General features: G+C 40.7%; 3 protein-coding genes across 4 annotated transcripts; all 3 read right to left on the bottom strand.

Moving 5' to 3' along the window:
• Nucleotides 1–85: 85 nt before the first annotated feature.
• LOC136421461 (collagen alpha-1(XXI) chain-like) lies at nucleotides 86–4,902 on the bottom strand. The gene is made up of 8 exons (XM_066408787.1): nucleotides 4,839–4,902; nucleotides 4,143–4,313; nucleotides 3,216–3,332; nucleotides 2,710–2,831; nucleotides 1,701–1,856; nucleotides 880–945; nucleotides 265–457; nucleotides 86–105 (listed from the first exon to the last, which is right to left on the bottom strand). Exons 1-8 carry the CDS (start codon nucleotides 4,900–4,902, stop codon nucleotides 86–88), a joined length of 909 nt encoding a protein of 302 aa, XP_066264884.1.
• Nucleotides 4,903–9,092: 4,190 nt separating this feature from the next.
• Nucleotides 9,093–14,265, bottom strand: LOC136421719 (uncharacterized). The gene is made up of 5 exons (XM_066409228.1): nucleotides 14,096–14,265; nucleotides 13,301–13,436; nucleotides 12,011–12,174; nucleotides 11,586–11,737; nucleotides 9,093–10,892 (listed from the first exon to the last, which is right to left on the bottom strand). Exons 2-5 carry the CDS (start codon nucleotides 13,425–13,427, stop codon nucleotides 9,872–9,874), a joined length of 1,464 nt encoding a protein of 487 aa, XP_066265325.1. The 5' UTR covers nucleotides 13,428–13,436; nucleotides 14,096–14,265; the 3' UTR covers nucleotides 9,093–9,871.
• A 164-nt stretch (nucleotides 14,266–14,429) lies between these two features.
• Nucleotides 14,430–21,550, bottom strand: LOC136421718 (protein arginine N-methyltransferase 3-like). 2 transcript variants are annotated; one of them, XM_066409226.1, is made up of 15 exons: nucleotides 21,325–21,550; nucleotides 20,553–20,807; nucleotides 19,960–20,009; nucleotides 19,724–19,832; nucleotides 19,072–19,246; nucleotides 18,456–18,597; nucleotides 18,186–18,251; nucleotides 17,901–18,022; nucleotides 17,656–17,755; nucleotides 17,201–17,279; nucleotides 16,465–16,652; nucleotides 15,878–15,964; nucleotides 15,533–15,583; nucleotides 15,213–15,300; nucleotides 14,430–14,995 (listed from the first exon to the last, which is right to left on the bottom strand). In XM_066409226.1, the coding sequence occupies exons 2-15, from the start codon at nucleotides 20,794–20,796 to the stop codon at nucleotides 14,880–14,882; spliced, it is 1,617 nt and encodes a 538-aa protein (XP_066265323.1). In that variant the 5' UTR covers nucleotides 20,797–20,807; nucleotides 21,325–21,550; the 3' UTR covers nucleotides 14,430–14,879. The 2 variants fall into 2 exon arrangements, with proteins under 2 accessions (XP_066265323.1, XP_066265324.1); XM_066409227.1 differs by having other exon boundaries at nucleotides 21,215–21,326.
• Nucleotides 21,551–21,586: the final 36 nt, after the last annotated feature.

Here is a 21,586-nt window from a genome sequence, read left to right as displayed (position 1 = left end):
GAAAATGCTATCTATCTATCTATCTATCTATCTATCTATCTATCTATCTATCTATCTATCTATCTATCTATCTATCATCTATCGTTCATCTATCTGTCGAGCTATCTATACAATAAGTGAAAACAATGATATAATCATAACATAAATGTGAAAGGGTGACCGAAAGCTGCCAAGCTTTAAGAATGGTATAAAATTTGTCACGGTCCTGCATACAATTGCCAAATAAAGAGCAAAACGTCTGCCCACGTGTAGTGCACACCTTACCTGTATCTATACCACATAGGTCCTGCAGTATCCGGTTGGCGATCTCACACGGGTCGCCGGTGCTGAACACGTTGTAGGGACCGCCGCCGATGGTCTCAAGCGCAGCGTTGTCCACAAAACCCGGCATGCCAGTTGCCACACTGTACAAGGTGATCCCTGCCGCCCTAGCAGCATCAGCCTCTACGGGTATTCCCTGAGATCATGGAAACAAATATATCAGGGTTCGAAATACTGGGTGCATGTGCACTTTTGTGCACCAAAAATTAGAAGTATGCACCTATTTTTTACTGTCATCTTATTGTCATTTGGTAGCAAAATGCTGCTACTAAGTGCGCTACTCAACCACCAAGCCACTTTTGAGATATACGTTTTCCTTTGTGCTGGAACAAAGCTCAAATTGCACAATTATGTATTCTACAAACACAAGTGGGCTTTTATTCGAATATCATAGCTTTTGCGTTACTGTACGTACTTCTGCAAATGTTTCTTTTTTACAAAGATCTAGTCAACCTGTTGCTTACCGCCACCCTTCCATCACCGTTGCTGAACAATAACAGCATAGCAATCTTAGACTAGATAATATTAAGCACTTAAACAAATAAAAGTGTTGGATACATTTTGTTGTCCGCTGCCATCAGTCAGGACTACTGCCACATGAAGGGTTCCAGCACGGAAATTCGACTGAACAAAGAAACAACAGATTTTATCAAAATTCAAGTGTGACTCTCTTGAATATATCTTACATGTTACGGTTACAGTCCCAAATGATACCAGACACGTTCCCTCCTTGCCTATTTTCTATCAGTACTTTCGTGGACATTTGTCCGATGATCTTACACTACGTGTCTCTCCACTGAGAGCCTTTCAGCGTAACACTAGGTTTCCCTCTAGCTCCAAACGTTACACTGTTCAATTAGTAGTCTCAAAGTCCTTCTACACCAACAGCTTCTTTTCACGGACTACTAAACTACGGAACTCTCTCGATGACAACTGTTTCCCTCCAGTATGCAACCTGCAACCTTCAAAACCATTGTTCACCGCTATCCTAGCATAATCAACTACATCTTCCATCGACCTAGTTCAATGCCTAAAAGTGGTCAGCCCGTTAGAAATGGTAGTCCTACCTAGTCTCCAACCAGACCCAATGGATTGCAAAGACCGTATCCAACTGGAAGAAGAAGCTTGTAATGCAATCCAAGGTCTGCAACAAGTCGGTCTGAACAAAGTCCCAGAAATCGGTCATAAAAAGATTAGTACCCCGGACATTCGTACGGCTGTTAGCATTACAACGAGGAGGGGCAGCCACACCTTTATTGAATAGAAATGCTCCGCCCTGTTTGAGTTATCGCAGATCTTGGGTTGCAAAACGTACTTCCTCTGCCAGTTTGATACGGTCTTTATGCAACCTATAGATCTGCTTGGAGATTAAGTCCTACCGTGTGCGTCATGAAGCTGATGGCCACGCCGGTGCGAGTAAGGCCTCCCTCGTATACTAACGTGTCGATGTGGCCAGGCAGGGCGGGGTCACTCGCAGTGTAGTTACCCAGAGGGATGGCTGTCCTCGGGACGCAGTTGTACAGAATGACTCCAACCTGTGTCATGATTAATGATAATGATAATAGTTATGATAATGATGATAATGATGATAATGATTATAATGGTAATGGTGATGATGATGATGTTGATGATGATGATGATGATTGAGATGATGATGACGATTATGATGATAATAATTCTATTGGTTAACAATTGTAAGTTTACTTGCACAACAATTCTGGACACTGATCTACTCTACAAAAGGCTTTGTAGTACAGGGTAAAACTATATACTTGTACAGACTTTAGTGGAGTCTCTTCTGTTAATGCACTTGTTTACTCTCCTACATCTACAATGCATGGATTACTAGTATCACATGCCATTTCAATAAGTACTTTTAAAAACTGGACATCAGCTGAAATGTCTTTTACAGAACAGATATCATGATATAGGTATTGCCAACAGAAACCGTAGATTATGGACATCGAAGACCATAGAGGTTGAATAAACACCAATTCCATGAGGACTGTGTATTAAATGTAAATATTGTACTATGAATAGAATAGAAGACGAATGTCATTTTGTGGTAGAATGTGAATTATATACTAAAGAAAGAAATGAACTGTATAAGCTTGGAGAAAACCTATTTCCCTACTGCACACATTTAAGTACTGTACAAAATTCATATTCCTAATGCGACTAGACAAACCTCCCATTGAAAAACACGTCTGTTCTTTTATATCTACTATAACCGTAAAGCGAGGAGAAGTAGAATTTATCTAATGATAGCCATATTCTTTTGTATCCGTTAACTGTACTTGTTATTTTGTTTTGTTGCGACCTGTACTTATGACTTAGCCAAGTGTGGCAGAAATGTGCAATAAAGGTCTTCATTCATTAAAGACTTACTCCGACATGAACATCCTGGCTAGTGAAACAGTGGAGGAAGTTCTTCATGAAGTGCTTGGCGACTGTGCCCGACGTGATGCTGGAAGAGTCATCCACAACGAAAACAACATCGACGGAGCAGGCTGTGAGTTAGAAACGGACAGAAGCTCATCTACCAAATGTGTTTAAAAACAGAGTTTCGACACATGGAAGTTTTTACACAATGTTATTTACCAAAACAGAAGACATTCCATGGACATAGAGTTTCAATGAGTACCGTGATACTTTCTACACTTTTTCCCAAGCCCAGTACATGAATTGATGGTTTATGTCGAGATGTCAAACTTAAAATATTAGGATAGGATCAGGTGCGCGTTACAAATGTAATATGTTGTAATATGTCAGAAAGAAGGCAGGGCCAAACTACGAAAATAATTCTATCCGAACTTTATAATGTACCCCTATCGTAGCATTCGAGTTTCCTTTAACCATTTGTTTTATCATAAGAAGGACCATCAGCGTTCTACCTGGGCAGATCATAGGAGCGGCTTCATGAGTCTCGCTCCCCACACAGTAACAGACCACACCGTCAGGTCGGGTGACGGTCTCTCCGTCTGTGTAGTATTCATCCTCATACTCGCAACCTACAACGTTGGAAATCAAAGTATGTGAACAACAGTAGACATCGGAGTTGGAACCAATAGATCCTGTTGTACATGTGTGCGCCCTGGACCCTTATCTCCAAGCAGATCTCCACGGTGCCAAAATTGTATAAGCTAGCCAGATAAGCTCCAGTCAGCCATGGAAGGTCCAGTCAGGCACCGACTTTGGCTGACTAGAGCTTTCAAGTCTAGTCAGGCACCGACTCTGGCTGACTGGAGCTTCTCTGGCTAGCTTATACGATTTTGGCACCGTGAAGATCTGCTTGGACTTTACTGGAACCTAGCCAACAAGAGGGTCTCCTAGATCCTAATGCACGAGAACAAGAGACGACGCCCGGTCCTATCATCAGATGAGAACGTATCAAACTAACATGATATGTGACATGTGATGATGGCCTTATTTGCTAGCCTCCTTCGCAGACGTCTGGAACGGTGGTGTTTTTGGGGGGTTGATTCGTGATTTTCAACCTGTGCTAAGCTTCTTTATGCCGGGAAATAAATTAAAGTTGGCCCGCCCGCCAAATAAAAGCAACCGCTCTGGAAGTCTGCGAAGGAGGTTATTACTTGCTAGCCTCTGTTGCAGGCTTTCCCACCAGCGATTTTTCAATTTATCGGGTTCAGGTTCTTTGGCTGGGGGCCGTATCTGCTTGACGCCCCGTATCTGCTTGGGTTCTGTAACCGCTTTGATCCTGTAACCGCTGTGGGAAAGCCTGCAACGGAGGCTATTACTTGCAGGGTGAGAAGACACACACAAACACAAATAACCCCCTCCCTCCGAATCGGTGGACTTACATCCGTTTCCAAAGCTATCCAAGACAAGGATTCCATTTTCGCCACAAACTAGACCTGGTTTCCAGCAGCCCGGCTCCTGTATGGTCGACCAGAGAGGGTAGATTTTCCCCTCGTGCTCACAGCCGGCAGGCGGGGGAGGGGGCGGTTGGGGCGGGTAGGGCGGAGGGATTTCTGCAAGAGATTTGATGAATGAATAAATAATAGCCTTTATTGTACATTCACGCCCTTACGGGCTAAGTACGGGCATACAAATATAAAAGTCGTATTGAAATACATACTGTGACAGGACTACTAATCTAAAACAAACGCCACCTACGGACTTGTCCGGACCTTTTAGCCTTGTGGTAAGTGCGTTGTATACTAACATCTAGGCTTTTAATATTAGGAAATATTGTTGATTGTCCGATCCTATCATACTCAATACACTGTTGTTGATCGCAAATATATATATATTTAAGAACAGACATATCAAATCAGCTGCCTGTAATGGATTTCTCGCTTATGTTAAATATTACCACAGAATAGAATATATCATTGCGCAAAACTATGGACAAATTGACATTGTTTGTGTATTTGTCTGTCCCTATCTGTTGACTCTCAAACATCAGCCATGCATGCTGCCTAGAGAGACAGTGTAGTGTACCGTGACATTTGACAATAAATAGATATTTTTATAGAGAATCTATGGATGCGTACCGACTGTTCCTGGGATTGCGATGAATATCACAACAGCGGACAGCAGTAGCTCTGTCCCCAGCATGTTGCTTGTGCTGGAGTCGGTGTATACGTGACATTTGGTATAAGATTTATTGGACTGCATACTGTAAATTTTGAAACATTCGAGGTGCATGTTTTCAACTTTGCAGTTTTCACCGTGGAACTTTAATGAGTTGCTCTGTCTTCTCTTGCGTTGCTACTTTTGTTTCAGTCGCAAAATACTATAGTCTCTTGCTTTTAAAGTAGTCAAGCCTGTAAAGGTGAACAATTCTACATACAGTGACTTTTTGTTGGTCCCTGAGACATCTTTCCCCATTGACACATGTACACGCAATAATAATCATACTGTCTATGGTGACCACCTGTCCACATTGACCAGATTTTATCGGTGCCCTGAGTGGTCTTCTTGGTAAGTTTTTACTGTACATTGAACTCAAATGTATCTACAATGTTTTTGACCAATCGATTTCAAAGCTCAGACTCAGATTTACATGAAACCCGACATAGTACTGTCTAAACCGACCGTTGTAGCTTAAATTGTGAGCTCAAATAATATCTTACACAAAGTTCGGTTGTAGAAAAACCTCCATACAGGCTTCAGGGTTCTTGTGGCAGGGTCGACCAGAAATCCATAAACTATGCACAACCAGCTGCCCCAAACCAGCAACACAGATGAAAATATTTACCGGACATGTTTAACCCACTGGGCTAAGTACAGGTAACAACAACAACAAAAAAGAAGAGTCTACAAATATGAACAACTGTATACAAGGTACCGTGAGATCTAACTATAGTCTAGTAAGTTGTTTGGGCTCGATTTGCTCTGGAGTTTGTGAACGACGGTTTGTCGAAACGCCCTTTGTTTGTACCAATAGACATTCTACTGCAAAATAGACTATTTTCATCTTCAAATCTATCAAGTGACATATTCGTTGTTCCAGAAACCGCCCGCCACAAAGTCGCACAGCTCTGTCAGAGACTAGCGGAAAAGCTTGCTATCGTATATGTCCACATGAGAACACTTCTAACACATACCGCCACTCACTGAATGTATGAATGTTAATCAATGTTATCGGACAACATATACCTTGAAAATGAGGGGAAAATTACACTACCACATACCGTCCCATCACGGATATGATGATTTCGAAAAACAGAAGTTGATATCTTAGAAATGTTAAAAATGAAGAAAATGTTATTGTATATCTTCACATGGAAACATTGCACTATCACATACAGTCCCGATACCGTAAGTGATAGTATCAGAAAACATATAGATTGATATCTTAAGAATGATTGGAATGAAGAAAATGTTACCGTATATGTGCACATGAAAACACCGCACTAACACAAAACACCCTGGCACCGAATGTCAAATAAATGGTATCAGAAAAAAATGATCATATTTTGATTTAAAGACATAAAAATGACGAAAATTTTCCCGTACATTTTCGCAATGAAAACACTACACTAACGCAAAGCGCCCAGACCCCAAATGTAACACTATTGGAAAACATACATTATCTTTCAGAAGACAAAAAAAAAATGGAAGGAAATTTCACCGTAAATATTCACATGAATATATACTGCACTAACACATAACGTCCTGGCATCCAATGTAATGATATCAAAACACATACATGTAGATAGATATCTTAGAAATGATTAGAATGAAGAAAATGTTACCGTATATGTAGACATGGAAACACTACGTCAAAAAACAGTTAAGCCCCCCTCTCACTGGACCCGCGGCACGCTGGCGGCGTCGCTGCGTCCTAAACTGGATTTGCGTTACCCTTGACCTTAAAATGGGAATATCATTCAAAACGAACAGGTATGACCAAAAAGACTACAAAGTTTTTTGTCGACGAAATTTGTTGAGTGCTTTGTCAATTCGATCGGCCGCAGCGACGCCGCATGAAGACATAACAAATAAAGGAAATTTCACCGTACATATTCGCATGAAAATACTGCACTAACGCATGACGGCCGGTATCCATGTACATATATATGGTATCAGAAACATATAACGTTACACATTAACATCTTTAAAATTATTAGAATGAAGAATATCTTACTGTGCAGATTGCAAGAGAATGACAAACTTCTTACCGTCTGCTGTAGCTTAGAAAACACCGGTAAGCCGGACACTATTCTGTTCAATGAATAAAAAGACTCTTTTTACACAATTTATTCAACCGACGTTTCTGTGACCATCTGTCACCTTCTTCAAGGCAATTCTGACTGGTTCACATAGCAATGCAGCACAGGTGTGGCCTTGAAGAATGCGACAGATGGTCACCGAAACGTCGGTGGAATAAATCTCTTGGTTGTGTAAAAAGAGTATTTTTATTCAGTGACTTACCAGCCTGGTGAAACTAACTATTCACGAACTGTTCTTTTCAGTACCAACCTTGTCCAAAACCACAGTCAGGCCACATTGCAAGAGAATGATAACAATTCTTACCGTCTGCTGTAGCTCAAAACACCGGCAAGCCGGGGCCTGTTCTGTTCAGTCCCAACCTTGTCCCCAAAACCACTGAGTCAGTTTGCCACAACGGTTGTACGTGTGCAGCTTACGGGCCTTTCTGACTGATTAATGTCAACGACGAGAGCTGTCGAGGTGTCCAGCACAAACTGCTATGAAACAACACTTCCTATTGGTTCTTTCCCCCTTTATCAGGTATTATCATTCGGATACGTCATATCAGCAAACGTGGCTCGTATCTCGTCCTGTGAGTCGTTTGCCCTGTAACGTCAGTCATGTTTGTTACTAAACAGTGATGTACACAGGATGTGCAATTTTGACTTTTACCCTTTTTTTAAATTATAGCAGTGTTGTCAGCAGTCAAACGTCTATCTATGACCCTACCGCTGACCCAAGACATTAATTACATTATAGGAAAATACTAGGAAAATATTTTAACCTGGTATGTCCTGACGTTTCGTAAATTTTCGATGCAATATGTGTTTTTGATAGTCTCACAGTGCCAGACAGACGTTACGTTTCGTAGAAATGTCATTTTTAATATTTTGGTTTTTGTCTGCGATTGTAGAAACAAAATATACACCAATATTTATGTCACACATGGGCCTTTCAACAAGTTTATTTATCATACAGTCTTTTGTAAACATATGCATTGTTCGCTTTTCATCTGGGTTAATGTTGTGTTTTTTTTCTATCCCACAGAAACATTAGCTGTGCCGCCAAATATTGATGTATCGATTCTGATATGTTTTGTATACTTTGACTTGCGCAGGTGAGGAGAAAAACACATCGATCATACGCAGGTAGATCAGTTATCTTGACAACTGTTTGTGTTCTATGTTGAAAGGTAGACGTTCTTCTGTTCGGTCTGAAGCCCCTGTCACACAGCTGACGAGCTTCGGCTGTATTTGTTGGTCGCCGAATAACAAAAATCGCCAGAGACTTGAGCCTATTTGATTTTGATTTGATTGCAATCAGAATTAGAATTACAACAGTGCATTACACGTGAAACACAGGCAGCTATTGCTGGTTTGGTGACCCACACATAATATACCCGTTTTTACACCTGGATGGGGTGAGGATAGTCGTGTAAACTGCATTTTCCCAAGGGCACAACGTCAGGGAATTTGAACCCGGGACCGCTGGGTTCTAGGCCGAAAATCCTGCCGTTTAACCAAACGACCCAATTTTCACCTGAAAATCACACCATTACATTGGTGCACGGGGTTTGAGGACCTACAAATAGACATCGCTCAATCTCTAAGAACCGAGCGGTGATAAAGAGAGAACTGGGTGTGTTATCAGTAATGTCAAAATGTCATGTAGAGCTCACATCGATTTTCGTGCTGTGTGCACGTGACAGGGGCACGACATGTGTGTTTACGCTTTAGCAACGGTGGATATTATTACCTGGAAATGTTTATGTGTATCATACGGGTGTCACAGTGTGCGTGTGTATTGTACGTGGCGTCAGTTGTTTCTTAGAAAGTGGATTTGGATTCAATATAAGCAATGCGGTATGTTTATATGTATGGTGCAACAGTGTGCGTTCGTGTGTGTGTGTCGTGGCGTCAGTCGTGTCTTAGAAAGTGGTTTTAGACTCAATATAAGAGATGCTAGCTATGTTGTGCATCTCAGCTAAGTCGTAGTTGGGCGAAGTTTTTACGAGAAGATGAACATTCCTCTTACATGTTTCCCCACTTCAATTCAGTGTACAATCGTTAGCTACATACTTTGTTACATAATAAGGATGGTTCGTCTTCAAATATTCATTCCAAGTGGCGATGAAGTACATTTAAACCATTGAAAATAAACAGTATTGCTACAGTATCAGAATATCAATAACTATTCGTTCTGTGAATTAAGGATCGCATGTTTTTGTTTTTCTCCAAGCAACCCATGGTACGGGTTCTATATGCATTTTCAATTCAATTGCTTCAGCTTTATATACAGGAAAAGCACGTGCACATTTACATTATATCCTTCCAAAATTACACATGATCAGGGCGAGCATCACAAATTTATTACACCTCTTTCCACTCGACGGTGATCGATCAACGAAGTTCATAGCTATAAAATCCAGTTATAAAATGAGCCTCCATCTTATAACTGGATTTTATAACTATGAATATCGTTGAGCGATCTGTGAAATGCATCGCTCAGCTGCGACAGCTTCCTCCAATGGAAAAAGGTTCCTTGAATTCTACCACCTTGTAGAGTGTGGGTACTGAATCTACTGATGCAAACATTAGTTGTCAACTGACATTCGCCAAAAATAGTTACTCAAGCAACTGGATAAAATTTTGAAATGGTCAAACATTTCAGACAGCATCCATTACTTTTCGTCAGTGACTGTGTTTAGATAGCGAGTGCTGTCTGAAAAGTCTGACTGTTTCAAAATCATATACAGTTGCTTGTCAATGAGTAACTGCTTTTCGCGTATTTTATTACCTGGATGTCTAACCTTCATCAACATGTAAATTGACAAAACTACACACTAGTTCCTTACTTCCCACCAAACTCATCAGTACCGAAGTGTCAGGTCCAGGTTGTTTCTGTTGATGATTTGTTCGATGTCTTGCAGGTCGTCTTCTGACAGACCGTCGCAATGGTGCAGGCCAAGTTTCTTCAGACCGCTGTCACTATCATTTACAATGGGTAGGATTCCTCGGGTGGTGAACCTATGGCAGTACCACAGCTGTAGTTCACGCAAATGTCGGAAGACGTCTCTGTTCAACAGACGAATCAGCAGAGCATTCGACAAAGTGTCGATCACCTCGGGAGTCCAAACTTGAATACTCGTCAGCTCAAGGAACTCGATTTCCTTGCAAGTCGCGAGGAGGTTGCAGAAGTCGTCCGCGGGAAAACTCTCCTCTACACTCTGGTACGGGCCCAGGCGGAAGAACATGAACGCTCGAAGCTTCGGCAGTTCGGCTTCGATCGGGAATCTCCGGCCGCTGTTCTCGAAGTGGCAGCCGAATAGAACCAGCCTTACCAAATTAGGAAACACAATGGCGACCTCGGCCAGATCCACGTGATGGTAGCCGTACAGTTCAAGTATCTTGATTCGACTTCCAAGTGGTTTGAATATGTCAAGTCCGTGGGATGGAAAGTTCTCTGCGTCTATACTCAATTCTTCCAAGAACTGCAGTTGACCCAATGCTCCAACAGGGGGCGTTTCTTCATAACGGACACCATAATTGCTCAGATCTACGCTCCTCAGGTTGGGAAAGAGATGATGAATCTGCTCGAGTGACTCGTAACGTACGGGAAAGTTAATAGTCTGAAGTTTGTACGTTCCCGATGGTAAAACAGTCCCCTCAGGAGGAAAAACCAACATGTCCGCGTCAAGTTTCGACAGGTTTGGCCACCCGTGTAGCGCGAAAAGGACGCCGTCTGACGTCAGACCTGTGGAGGACACGTTGAGGTGGGTGACGTTTCTGCACCCGGAGTCCATCTCGTCCCCAGGGCAGTACAGGGTGATGAGCCCCACGTCGGTCACGTGTTTGCACTTGCTGACATTCAGGTCTTGTAGCGCCGGGCAACTGGGAAAAGATGAAATAAACAGATTATGTATATTTGAGTAGAGATTGCAACCTGGTAGAATCGGCGATCTAGGATCAGGAACAGTAACTCCGATCGGGATCTCTACCGCGTTCCGCCGTATCGGAGTCTGCAAATTCTAAGATATATCCTGAAAGGAACAGTCAGCACTTTTTCAATTTCGATTCATGCCACTTTTGATTTAGACCGATGGAATTACTTGAAATTTGGCGTGTATAAATGGGAGACCACCCTAACACATTTCTAGCATCCTGTCAATAGCATCCATACAAAATTGTTGACGCCACCACTTCACGTTCTGATTTCTGATGGGCTCAAAGTATATTCAACTAGTAATCCAACTATAGAGGTGAAAGAAAGTGTACCCGGGTACAATTTCGTTGTCTCACGAGATATACAAGAATGCCTACAACTGCACAGGGCGGTCAGAGATCCAAAGAACTTAAAAAGACAAAAAGGAAAATAATACTTATAATAATAATACTTAAAATAATAATTACGCTGCTTTTTAGATTGCATTTACCACTGTTTATTTATTTGTAGTCTATGTGCTTTGTATTGTCTTGTGTGTGGGCCACGACACCAGCAACAGCTGTCTGTGGCCCACGTGTATTGTGTCGTTTACAATTTCAATAAATCACAAATCACAAATCATTATATCAATAAGAAGTCACCTTATTGCGAGAGCTTCCATGAGGGCGTCATCAAAAGGGCTCTCTGACACATCCAGCTTGACGAGCTTGGTGGTGGACCTCAGGACTGCTCCCATGAATCTTTGCGTCACCAGTACATCTCCACTCACTTTTATGCCAAGTTGTCGGAGACCCTTCAAATATATGCAAAATCATTTTTTCAAACTTTTCTTCATATAAAGTTTCAGTAAGCCAATTGAGAAGTTTGGAAATTAAATCAAGCTAGTACCACACGTAACAATTCTAGCATTATAAATTATCAAAAATTAACTGTTTACATCTATGATCAAGATGTTTTCCCTATCTTTGGACATTAGACAATTCCTATTAAAAAAAAAAACTATAAACGTTGCAAAAAAAACTGTCGTTATATCTAAATAAGTACATATACATGTATATATATATACCTTTGATGTCTTCAGACATGACGTATATTGATCTATAAGTTGCTCTGTGAGCTCCTCTCCGTAACCGAAGATGGCGAATTTCCTCAGGTAGGGGTGTAAGAACTGCAGGGCTTCGAGAGAGGAACTGGGCACGGTTTGCAGGAGGTCTTCCACGATGGACAGCGCTGTGGAAGCATTGGATAGAATATTCGACACGAACTCACTGACCATCAAGACGGAAAAGTTTCAAACAGACCTTTCGGAACACCCTGACTAGCCTGTTATTCTTTACTCTCCAAGCAGAGGTTGGTGGGGAAAATTGTGACCGTTTTATCATATGCCCCTTTTTTCGTCCGCTCTCCCCACCTTGAGCGGACGAAAAACGGGGCATATGATAAAACGGTCACAATCTTCCCCACCAATCTCTGCTTGGGGAGTAGTAAATTTCGGCCTACTGGTAGCTTTTTTCAACAAAATAAAAAAAGAAGGAATCATCTTGCCGTCATAATGCGACGTTGTTTAAGTCACATGATAAAAAGGTAATCTCCAAGCAGATCTATCGGCGGCAGAGGCCGTATCTAACTGGTAAAGGGACTTTTAATCGCCACCGGTGGCAAAGACCGTCTTTGCCACCGACAGATCTGCTTGGAGATTATAAAAAAAGAGGATTCATAGACACAATGACAGCAGACCGACGATAGAATATTCCAGTCAGTAACATTAACGTTACATGTCCAAAAGACAGTTAAGTACTGTAAGGATTATGTAGGGTCAAGCAAACATCTCGGTCACAATCTTCTCCACCAACCTCTGCTTGGGGAGTAGTAAATTTCGGCCTACTGGTAGCTTTTTTCAACAAAATGAAAAAAGAAGGAATCATCCTGCCGTCATAATACCACGCTGTTCAAGTGGATAAAAAAGTAATCTCCAAGCAGATCTATCGGCGACAGAGGCCGTATCTAACTGGTAAAGGGACTTTTAATCGCCACCGGTGGCAAAGACCGTCTTTGCCACCGACAGATCTGCTTGGAGATTATAAAAAAGAGAATTCATAGACACAATGACAGCAGACCGACGACAGAATATTCCAGTCAGTAACGTTAACGTTACATGTCCAAAAGACAGTTAAGTATTGTAAGGATTATGTAGGGTCAAACAAACATCTGTTATATAGCCTTCAGAACTCACGCTAGCCTGAGTACCAGCCTCCGTAGTGACCGCTGGCTCAAAAAAATTCGCTTGCTGTGGTTAGCAAGCGATTTTTTTTTAGCCAGCGTTCACTTCGTAGGCTGTTACTCAGGCTAAACTCACGTAGTCTCCTGATCAGGCTGTTGACCGTTACTCCCTGTTGCTGACTGGCGACCTCAAGTCTCTCAAAGCTCCGAAAGCACCGCAGGCACATGGACCTGAGGGAGGGCACTGGTTTCCGCCGGGGCATCTTTTACTTCTGTCGGGTAGAAGTTTTTGTACATCACTTACAATAATTATAAGGGCTTCTCATTGACGTCATGACAATCATAATTTAAATCCCCCGGCAACCATTTTGGCAGGTAATCAGATATCTTTTATATCAGCATTCAGCAGTATGTTATTTAACACGGCACGAATGAAATCAAATGAAAGGCCTGTATAATTTGCATTGCGCTCCAAGGCTACCGATCCTACAACTGATCTCCAAGCAGAGTATAATTAATATACAAGTCAGCGGCTCAGTGTTATACGAGTTTTGAGTCTTTCTTTTGGACCGCGTTTCCCATCTTCACCGCCTTCCTGCCATTCAAAAGACGCCGAAAATGCCTCAAATTATCTACACGTAAAACACCTGCACCGGACCCTACATCTGCTTGGAGATGACGAAATTATGGTCGACCTCCAAATCTCCCCGTACAATGACATAATGTTACAGGATCGGCTCCCCTCCCCATTACAATCAGATACACATAGGACGGTTATGGGACCAACATACAAAATGTTGCCCATCCTTCAAAAGATATAGGTCATCAGCACTCAACGTACATGCGTTCGTGTTTGGTCACCTCCTATTTATAAGTTACACGCCAACAAATTATCCTTGCTTGTCAGACTGACCACAAAATGACTACGTACCTTTTCAGCTGTAGACACTTTGAACACAGACAGTTGCCAAACATGGACGTAGAACTGCGCAGACCGTTTCAGACGTGACGCAACGTTTCCAACGCCCAAGAATTTGTTGTGAACACATCACTACCATATCAAGACATACCAACAGCTGTGTGGCAACTGGGGTCAACGCCTAACCATAGGTCAGAGGTCATATATTTAAAACACCACCATAGTGTCGAAAACGATCGCCTATCGAGTAAGGCAAGGTTAAAGTAAAGACGGTCGAACTCGATGCGTAATGCTTCATACGATGCGAAAGAAAGAACAATCACACATCAACAAATTGCAAACTGACTTAATTTTCTTTCTTAATTTTCTTCTAATTCTTTATTATCAGAAAAATTACAGCAATAATGCTGCATGCTGGTCATTAAGAATTACTGTCACAATAGAGGTCACAATGATTACTAATACTTCAATAGCTATTTCTCAAGTTTATCCCACAGTATTTGTTTGTTTGAACCTTTGTATAACACATGGGAACAGACCCCATTGGATCCAAAAGTTATACCATTATGACAAACTAATGGTTATTTTTCTTGACATTGGGATGAAAAGTATATAATGTTCTTCGTTGGCACTTTTTATTCTAACACATTACTGTTAGTTATATGCCCACTTGCAGACATACCTAAATGAAATAGAAAAAAAACATAGGGAAAATCTTAGAAATACTAGTAGATCAAATCATACTCTTATTGATGGGGCAAGTTAGATACTGTCTCGAAATCAAAAAGATCAGGGGTTATTGCAACTGGAAATCTAACATTTGCCCAGTGTTTGTGATTTCTATTCTAACTACGAGAGCTCTTGGGTCTTTCTTGTTCTTCTTCACAGAGATCTTTCCACTAAGCAGGTCCCCTGTAATAAATAAAAAAGTAAATGTAGTAAAATTTCACATTGATTTTTTTTGCAACCATGTATCTGTCAGTCAAACTCTGTGAAAAATATGGCTAAAAACCGAGCTCATGTAAATTCAATCTGTAATCTTTATGTCCAATGTAATAAAGATAGAGATAACGTAAGAAAAACCACCATGAAATCAAATCTGGCTGAAAGAGAATAGAAGTACATGCACCTTGTTTCAGCTCCACTGGTTTCTCCAGTAGAAACAGAGTTTGTTTCCAGTGTGTTTTCATACAGTTGGGGGCAGTGGAGAAGTACACCTGAGTAGGAAAAATCAGTCGGTGGATTTGAGCAATTTTGGTGTTAAAATTTGTTAACACCTGTACCTGTAATTGTGTTAGTCATTTTATTTAAGATCAATTAATTAGTCAATCCATCCATTCATTCATTCATCCATCCATCTATTCATTAATTCAAGCCAAATTATTTCTAAGACCAAAAATTTTCTTGCTCTGGATAAGATTCAATAAAACAACAACAAAAATGTCTAACCTTATTTGTGCAGTCCTTCTCAAACATGATGTCAAAGTAGCCACCAATGCCCTGTACAAAGGAAACAGTGAAAATTACTTCATTGAACACATTGCTCCGGCAAAGAAGGTATAGTACAAGGTATAGTACATATCACTAACAGCCATTTCCTTACAAGTCTTGTCTTGCAGTACATAGCATAATGCAAATGTGTGTAAAGCACATGGCATAATCATCATATTTTCCCTCATTACATCAAATAACTAATTTTGTGTATGCCTATGCAATCATTACAGTTGTGATTCAATGAATTATCAGGAACAAAACTGCTTCTCATCATGTATCCCAAGATGCTAACCCACTAACCATGCATGTCCCATCTCTGGTGGCCGTTAGACTGAAGTCTGCTGTAAAATCCAACTCAGCTACTGACACCGAGCAGCAGTCAACCATCTGTGAGAAAACCATGATTGTGACGTCAAACATAAAGAACTATTTAAAAGAAGGAGTGCTCTAGCCTCCTTAGCAGGCTGTACGGTAAGGCTGTTTTTGTGCTTATAATGTGCTTTCTTTATGTTGTATCTTGGTTGGAGTGTGTCAGGTAGGACATTAAGGTGTGCGGCTTACCAGCGTGGACCCACTGGGCAGAGCTACTTGGAAGGGACCCCAACAGCAGTACATTAATCCAATACTGGATACTACTCTTCAACTACGTACATCAGTTCTGATGATTGTACCTGAGGTTTCCTGTAAGCCACCTCCTACCGAGTACCAGAAAAAAAGCATATTATAGCAAAAAAGCCTGACCTGTAGAGTCTACACTGTACAAAGGAAGCTAGAGTATTCAATCATAGTGTCAAGGTGAAATATAGCAACAAAAGAATACAAAAGAATGTCAATGTTAGGGTTTTTGTTTGAGTTTTTCCAAGGTGGAATCACACTTTGTTGTTCACCTTGATGAGAGAAGGCTCTGACATCACAGTTTCTGGGTCAATCTCCTCAACCGACCCCTCCCTAGTGACCTCTGACCTCATGCAGGTCATCTTGAAGCCGTAGACATCGTCCCAGAAAGCAACTCGGTTGCTGTGCATCTTTGCGTTGCCAATGGCAACCAGACTGAGTGTACATCTGTCAGGGTAAACTGTACAGGTATAGAACAGGAGGTAAATATATATAACTGCAAAAACACACAAATAATACCTCCCTGTGACAGTGATGAGTATTCGATAATAATCGTATAAGAATTCTTGTTTCTAACAGTTTAAGAGTTCAACTAAAAGTATTGTGTATGACTAGACCTTCATCATCAACTCTTATTTCCCCAGAACTATTCTAAAGACACTGATATTTCAGACCGATGGCAGAGCTTCAATAGCAGCCATACAAATATATACAAATATGTAACTGTCATATCTGACTCCATTAACATTAATCCGCCGGGTTACATCGATCCGCCACTTTCAAAAACAGCAGGTTTGAGAGATCTCTAGTGCAGCACCCCCGATATGCACAGTTTAGATATACAGGAGTGTATTATACTGGGTGACGTTAGGTTGAAGATCTGTTTGGACATATCTTTTCAGGGTGGTGGAATTACGTACCCTGGTAGAATTACGCTAGTAGATGTTAAACTGACAGAAGGTGTGTGTTGATTACCAGTCATGATAAAATGAGAAAGAAATTGCTCACCTGAGCCGCCGGGTGCCAGCCAGCGATCTCTAGCATACAGGACTGTGTCCAACATGGACTCAAACAGCAGGAAATAACCCTGGTAAAATACAAACACATGTGTAAGTACTAGCTACCAATCCACCCTACACTTACATATGCTAGTGTAGCAATAAGTTATCATAACCAATAGAGTTTGCTTGGACCCCTTTTCCACTAAATGGCAAATGCTGGATAAAATTTGATTTGTGTGACCATATTTCATATGCAAAGTATGGTTTGAAAGACTACAAAATCCACAAAATGTAAAAAGATTTGTTCTTTGTCTATGAAATTTGTTCAGTGACCTGTCAAATCTTGGATCGCTCAGCAGTCATAGCCTCTAGCAAAAAGGGGGTGTTACACAGATTGGGGTAACATTACGTAGACCGAGATATTTAAAACCATATTTAACCAACAGTAATACATCAACTCACCATCCACTCAGAGATGATAATGTCAACCTTCTCAACTGGTAGTTGAATGTCCTCCACCCGACCTTTCACCAACTTGATGATGTGATCGAGATGGTTTTCCCTGGAGGGACAGAGAAAAAACTCTTGTTGTCAACGTGACAAAGCAATAATAATCTATGGATTACAGAACAAAAAGAATAAACACAAATTTTGGACGGAAAAAAACAAAAATGTTTGACACACACAATGACAGCTACATGTAATACCTGACAATATCCATGGCTTTGTAGATGATCTCTGATTGGTCCACAGCGATCACCTGACTAGCTCCAGCTCTGGCAGCAAACATGGAGAGAATCCCTGTTCCACACCCAACATCCAGGACAACCTAGGAACACATTCAGGTATGAATGTCTATTGGGCTATGTCGATTCAAATTCTGGAGAACACTTTTTAGCTTAATGGAAAAGAAATAGTCCAAGATCATGTCATTTAATCTTGAAAAGTCTACTTTGTAGGTATAAGACTTGTGTAAGGTTTCTTAAAGTTACCTTGTCCTTGAAAAGATGCTGGTTGGTCAAGATGAAATCCCTGTAACTCTCTGTCCGGACCTTGTCCTGGCCAAGATAAAGACAATTTGTAAGCCACAATATTTCTTCTTATGTCTACAATGTACACCATAGATACTTGCAATCCCAGAACATTCATGTTCTGTGAAATGATGCAATCCTAAACATCAAATAAGCACTATATATTTTATTTGATACTAAAACAGCAAAACAGAACCGTAAGAAAATTTTACAGTTTCTGCAAGGGCATACCTGCAGCATGTCCATGTGGATGCTGAAGTGAGAGTAGGAACTGAAGTAAGCCGCATCTTCATCTTCCCTCAACTGTGCTACTGCACCATGGGAAGGACGCAAGGCATGCTGGTCCGACAAGATGAAGCTCTTTGCTGTTTGTCTGTGGACATTAACAACATTAAGTTGAATCTAATTTAATTTCAGCATTGACTGAGGAAATTTTCAGATTTGACAACTCTCATAATGCAAAAATTGGTAAATAGCTAGAAGATTGCTTTATCAAAGAAAAGACACTGATACAGTACTAGACATTTATGTATGTTAGCCTAAAACAATGTTTAGTGAATAAAACTTAAAGGTTTATTTTGTACTTACTTTGTAGTTGACCATATGAAAGTCACTGCACATTTTGTTGTGTCCATAGGGTGAAAGGTAAAGCAGTTATCCTCAATTGAGGTGAAGCATATTGCTTTTTCAAGTAGCTAGTGGTAGTGCAATGTGGCTTTGCCACGGCTTGCTTTTTGGCGCAATAAAGCTTCATATCATCTAACAGTATCTAACTGTAACCCCATAAGAGATACAAATTTGGTGCCAAAATGCTATAGCTACCTCGGCAGGTTGAAGGTTAACATACCTGAGCCGATCAATGTCCTTCAGCGCATCATGCAGCTGTCCCTCAGTGACCTCTGACCTAGCCTCAGCTTGGTGCAGTGTCTCCAGTAGAGCTCTGTACTGTTGTCCTGGCAACGTGATGTCACTGTCTTCTGTCTCCATGGCAACAGCAGACTGAGTGGTCCACTCCTCCACATCTGTATATGTAATGTTAGCAGATTGTTAACTCATGACTGTACGTGGTAGTTGCTTTTTTTCTTCTTTCCTTCAATAACTTGCCTTGTGTGTTGGTACCACATTTTATCTATTCTTTCACAAGACATACCTTAAACACAACATTTTGAACAAATTAAGGTAAATACAGCAACAAAAAGACCCATAGCCTTTGAGAGGCTGTAGGATCAGCCCTAGCCCTAAGGGCAAGACAAAGCCCATACGGTCATACCTCTCCTTCCATCATGTGCACCAATCTACCACCCCAACTGACGTCAGGTACCCATTTTTAAACTTAGGTGAGGTGAGGAAATTCATTTTAAGTGTCTTTCCAAAGGGTACAATGTTTAGCCAGGAATGCCAGGATTATGACCTGTCGGGTGTCCACTAGCCTAACCACTTGGGTATGGATGTCACTAATGTAAACAGAGTTAGTGATTACTAGAAGTACATGATCTCACCATAGAAGAGAAGGGGGTCATCTTGTAGGACTGGTTGTAAGTACTGGTCACTGTCCCAGGGTGCCTTTGTAGCTGTGCAAGCATCGCTAATATCTGTGGGAGAGGGGTTCTGAAAAAGGGAAATCATTGGCATTACTAACACATAGTGTTTACAGTTCTATGTGGAGGAATCAGACAAGTGTTCTGCTTTCTCTGAAAAATGACAGAAGTGATTGGTACACATAAAGTTGTTTTACCTTGCTGCGTACGTAGTTGATGAACTTGATGTACCCGTACATGTCCAACTCTGCAATAAGAAAAATGCAATGAAATGAAGTACAAAAATGGAACAGACAACATTATAGTTCTTACACGTATCAAAGAGACAAGAGATACCAAGGAATTTTGCACTTGTTAAATGCTTGTAATCAAATTATAGCAATTAAACAAAAGAAAGTAAACTGAGAACAGGATCAGCTGTTTGATGTTCAAACAGCAAGTTTGATTCAGAATAATAGCTTACAAGTACATAATGGTCATTCCAACTAACAACTTTATAATTGGAATTCCCAACACATGTACATTGTTGCTCTTAATAATTACTGCAATTCTTGATTTGTTAACTGTAACTTAATTTTAGCTGATTTAACAGTCACTTGTCACTTGCTAAAATTTCATCATCACTAATACTAATATTTGATTATTAGTATTTGAGACAGCATTGTTTGTTCAAACCGTTAAAATTAGGTGCTGTGACCTACTCCATTTTCCCCAAACTGCTATGTTTTCCTGACGCTATATTAAAGTGATTTACAGTATCCAGGAGATGAAAATCAGATATAATACTCACTATTTTTGACAGCAAATTTTTGCACATCAAACTGATGTTCTGTTTTGCAGTGCTGAAACACATCTTCAGCTGATGCGAGTTCCTCGTTGCTGAACAGATCAAGAACTCTGCCTCCTGATTCGTCGTCGTCACATTCCTCCCAGTCCGAGTCATCGGAACCCTCCAGGCTGGGACAGTCCATGGCATCTGATTCCGCAGCAGCAGATTCAGACGTTGCCCCCTTAGAGTCACCAGAGTCTGCCATGTTATATGACACTGAAAGGAATATTCATGAATATATCAGTTATTGCATTCCTATCAAGTTTTCAAGACTATGGGCTAAGTAGCCGATCGCGACTCAATTGACATAACTGATTCGTCTGCTCTAAACTGTGCTTTTAGTGTTCCTTATATTTTCCAACTTTTCTAAGTATATTACTTTATTGAAAATACGTTTTTATAACTCTCCATTACGCCAACGTACAGTATACAAAACTGTTGAATATGAGTAGAGAATATGGCACACTGTCTAGATTGTTGCTTTTGAGCATTGTGTAGGGCTGTAATAGTTTGATATCATATGGTAATTATATCTTGATCAATCTCTGAAACAAAATTATTTCAACATACGTATTGTAAGTGACAAAAGAAAGGGCATTTAAAATCTGTGAACTTTAACTTACCTATCCTATAGCTACAGTATTGAATTATGCACTGAGTAATATCACAGCACCGTCAGCTACGCTCAGCACAAAATATCGAAATAAAACTGAACGATGCAATCCGCACTTACATCCGGTTAATCGATAAACAGCTGGTCAAAGTATAGCCGGCTGATCGATCCACAAATGTCGCAATATCGTCTGTGATCACTGATCAGCACATGGTCTCTCACGCCTGTAACTTCCTGGAAAACCCATTTCAACAGTAGGGGTAAAATACGTTGAAATATCACCACTCAAAAGACACAGCGGTGAATAAGATCGATAACATAATAATCAATTAGCTACAAAGTAATATTTTAATCATTACAATTTATCTAGTTACCATCAATG

This window comes from Branchiostoma lanceolatum, chromosome 16 (genome assembly GCF_035083965.1).
Source record: "Branchiostoma lanceolatum isolate klBraLanc5 chromosome 16, klBraLanc5.hap2, whole genome shotgun sequence".
Classification (NCBI taxonomy): Eukaryota; Metazoa; Chordata; class Leptocardii; order Amphioxiformes; family Branchiostomatidae; genus Branchiostoma; species Branchiostoma lanceolatum.
The sequence above is the reverse complement of the archived record's forward strand: the minus strand, read 5'-3'. Positions and strand labels throughout refer to the sequence as shown.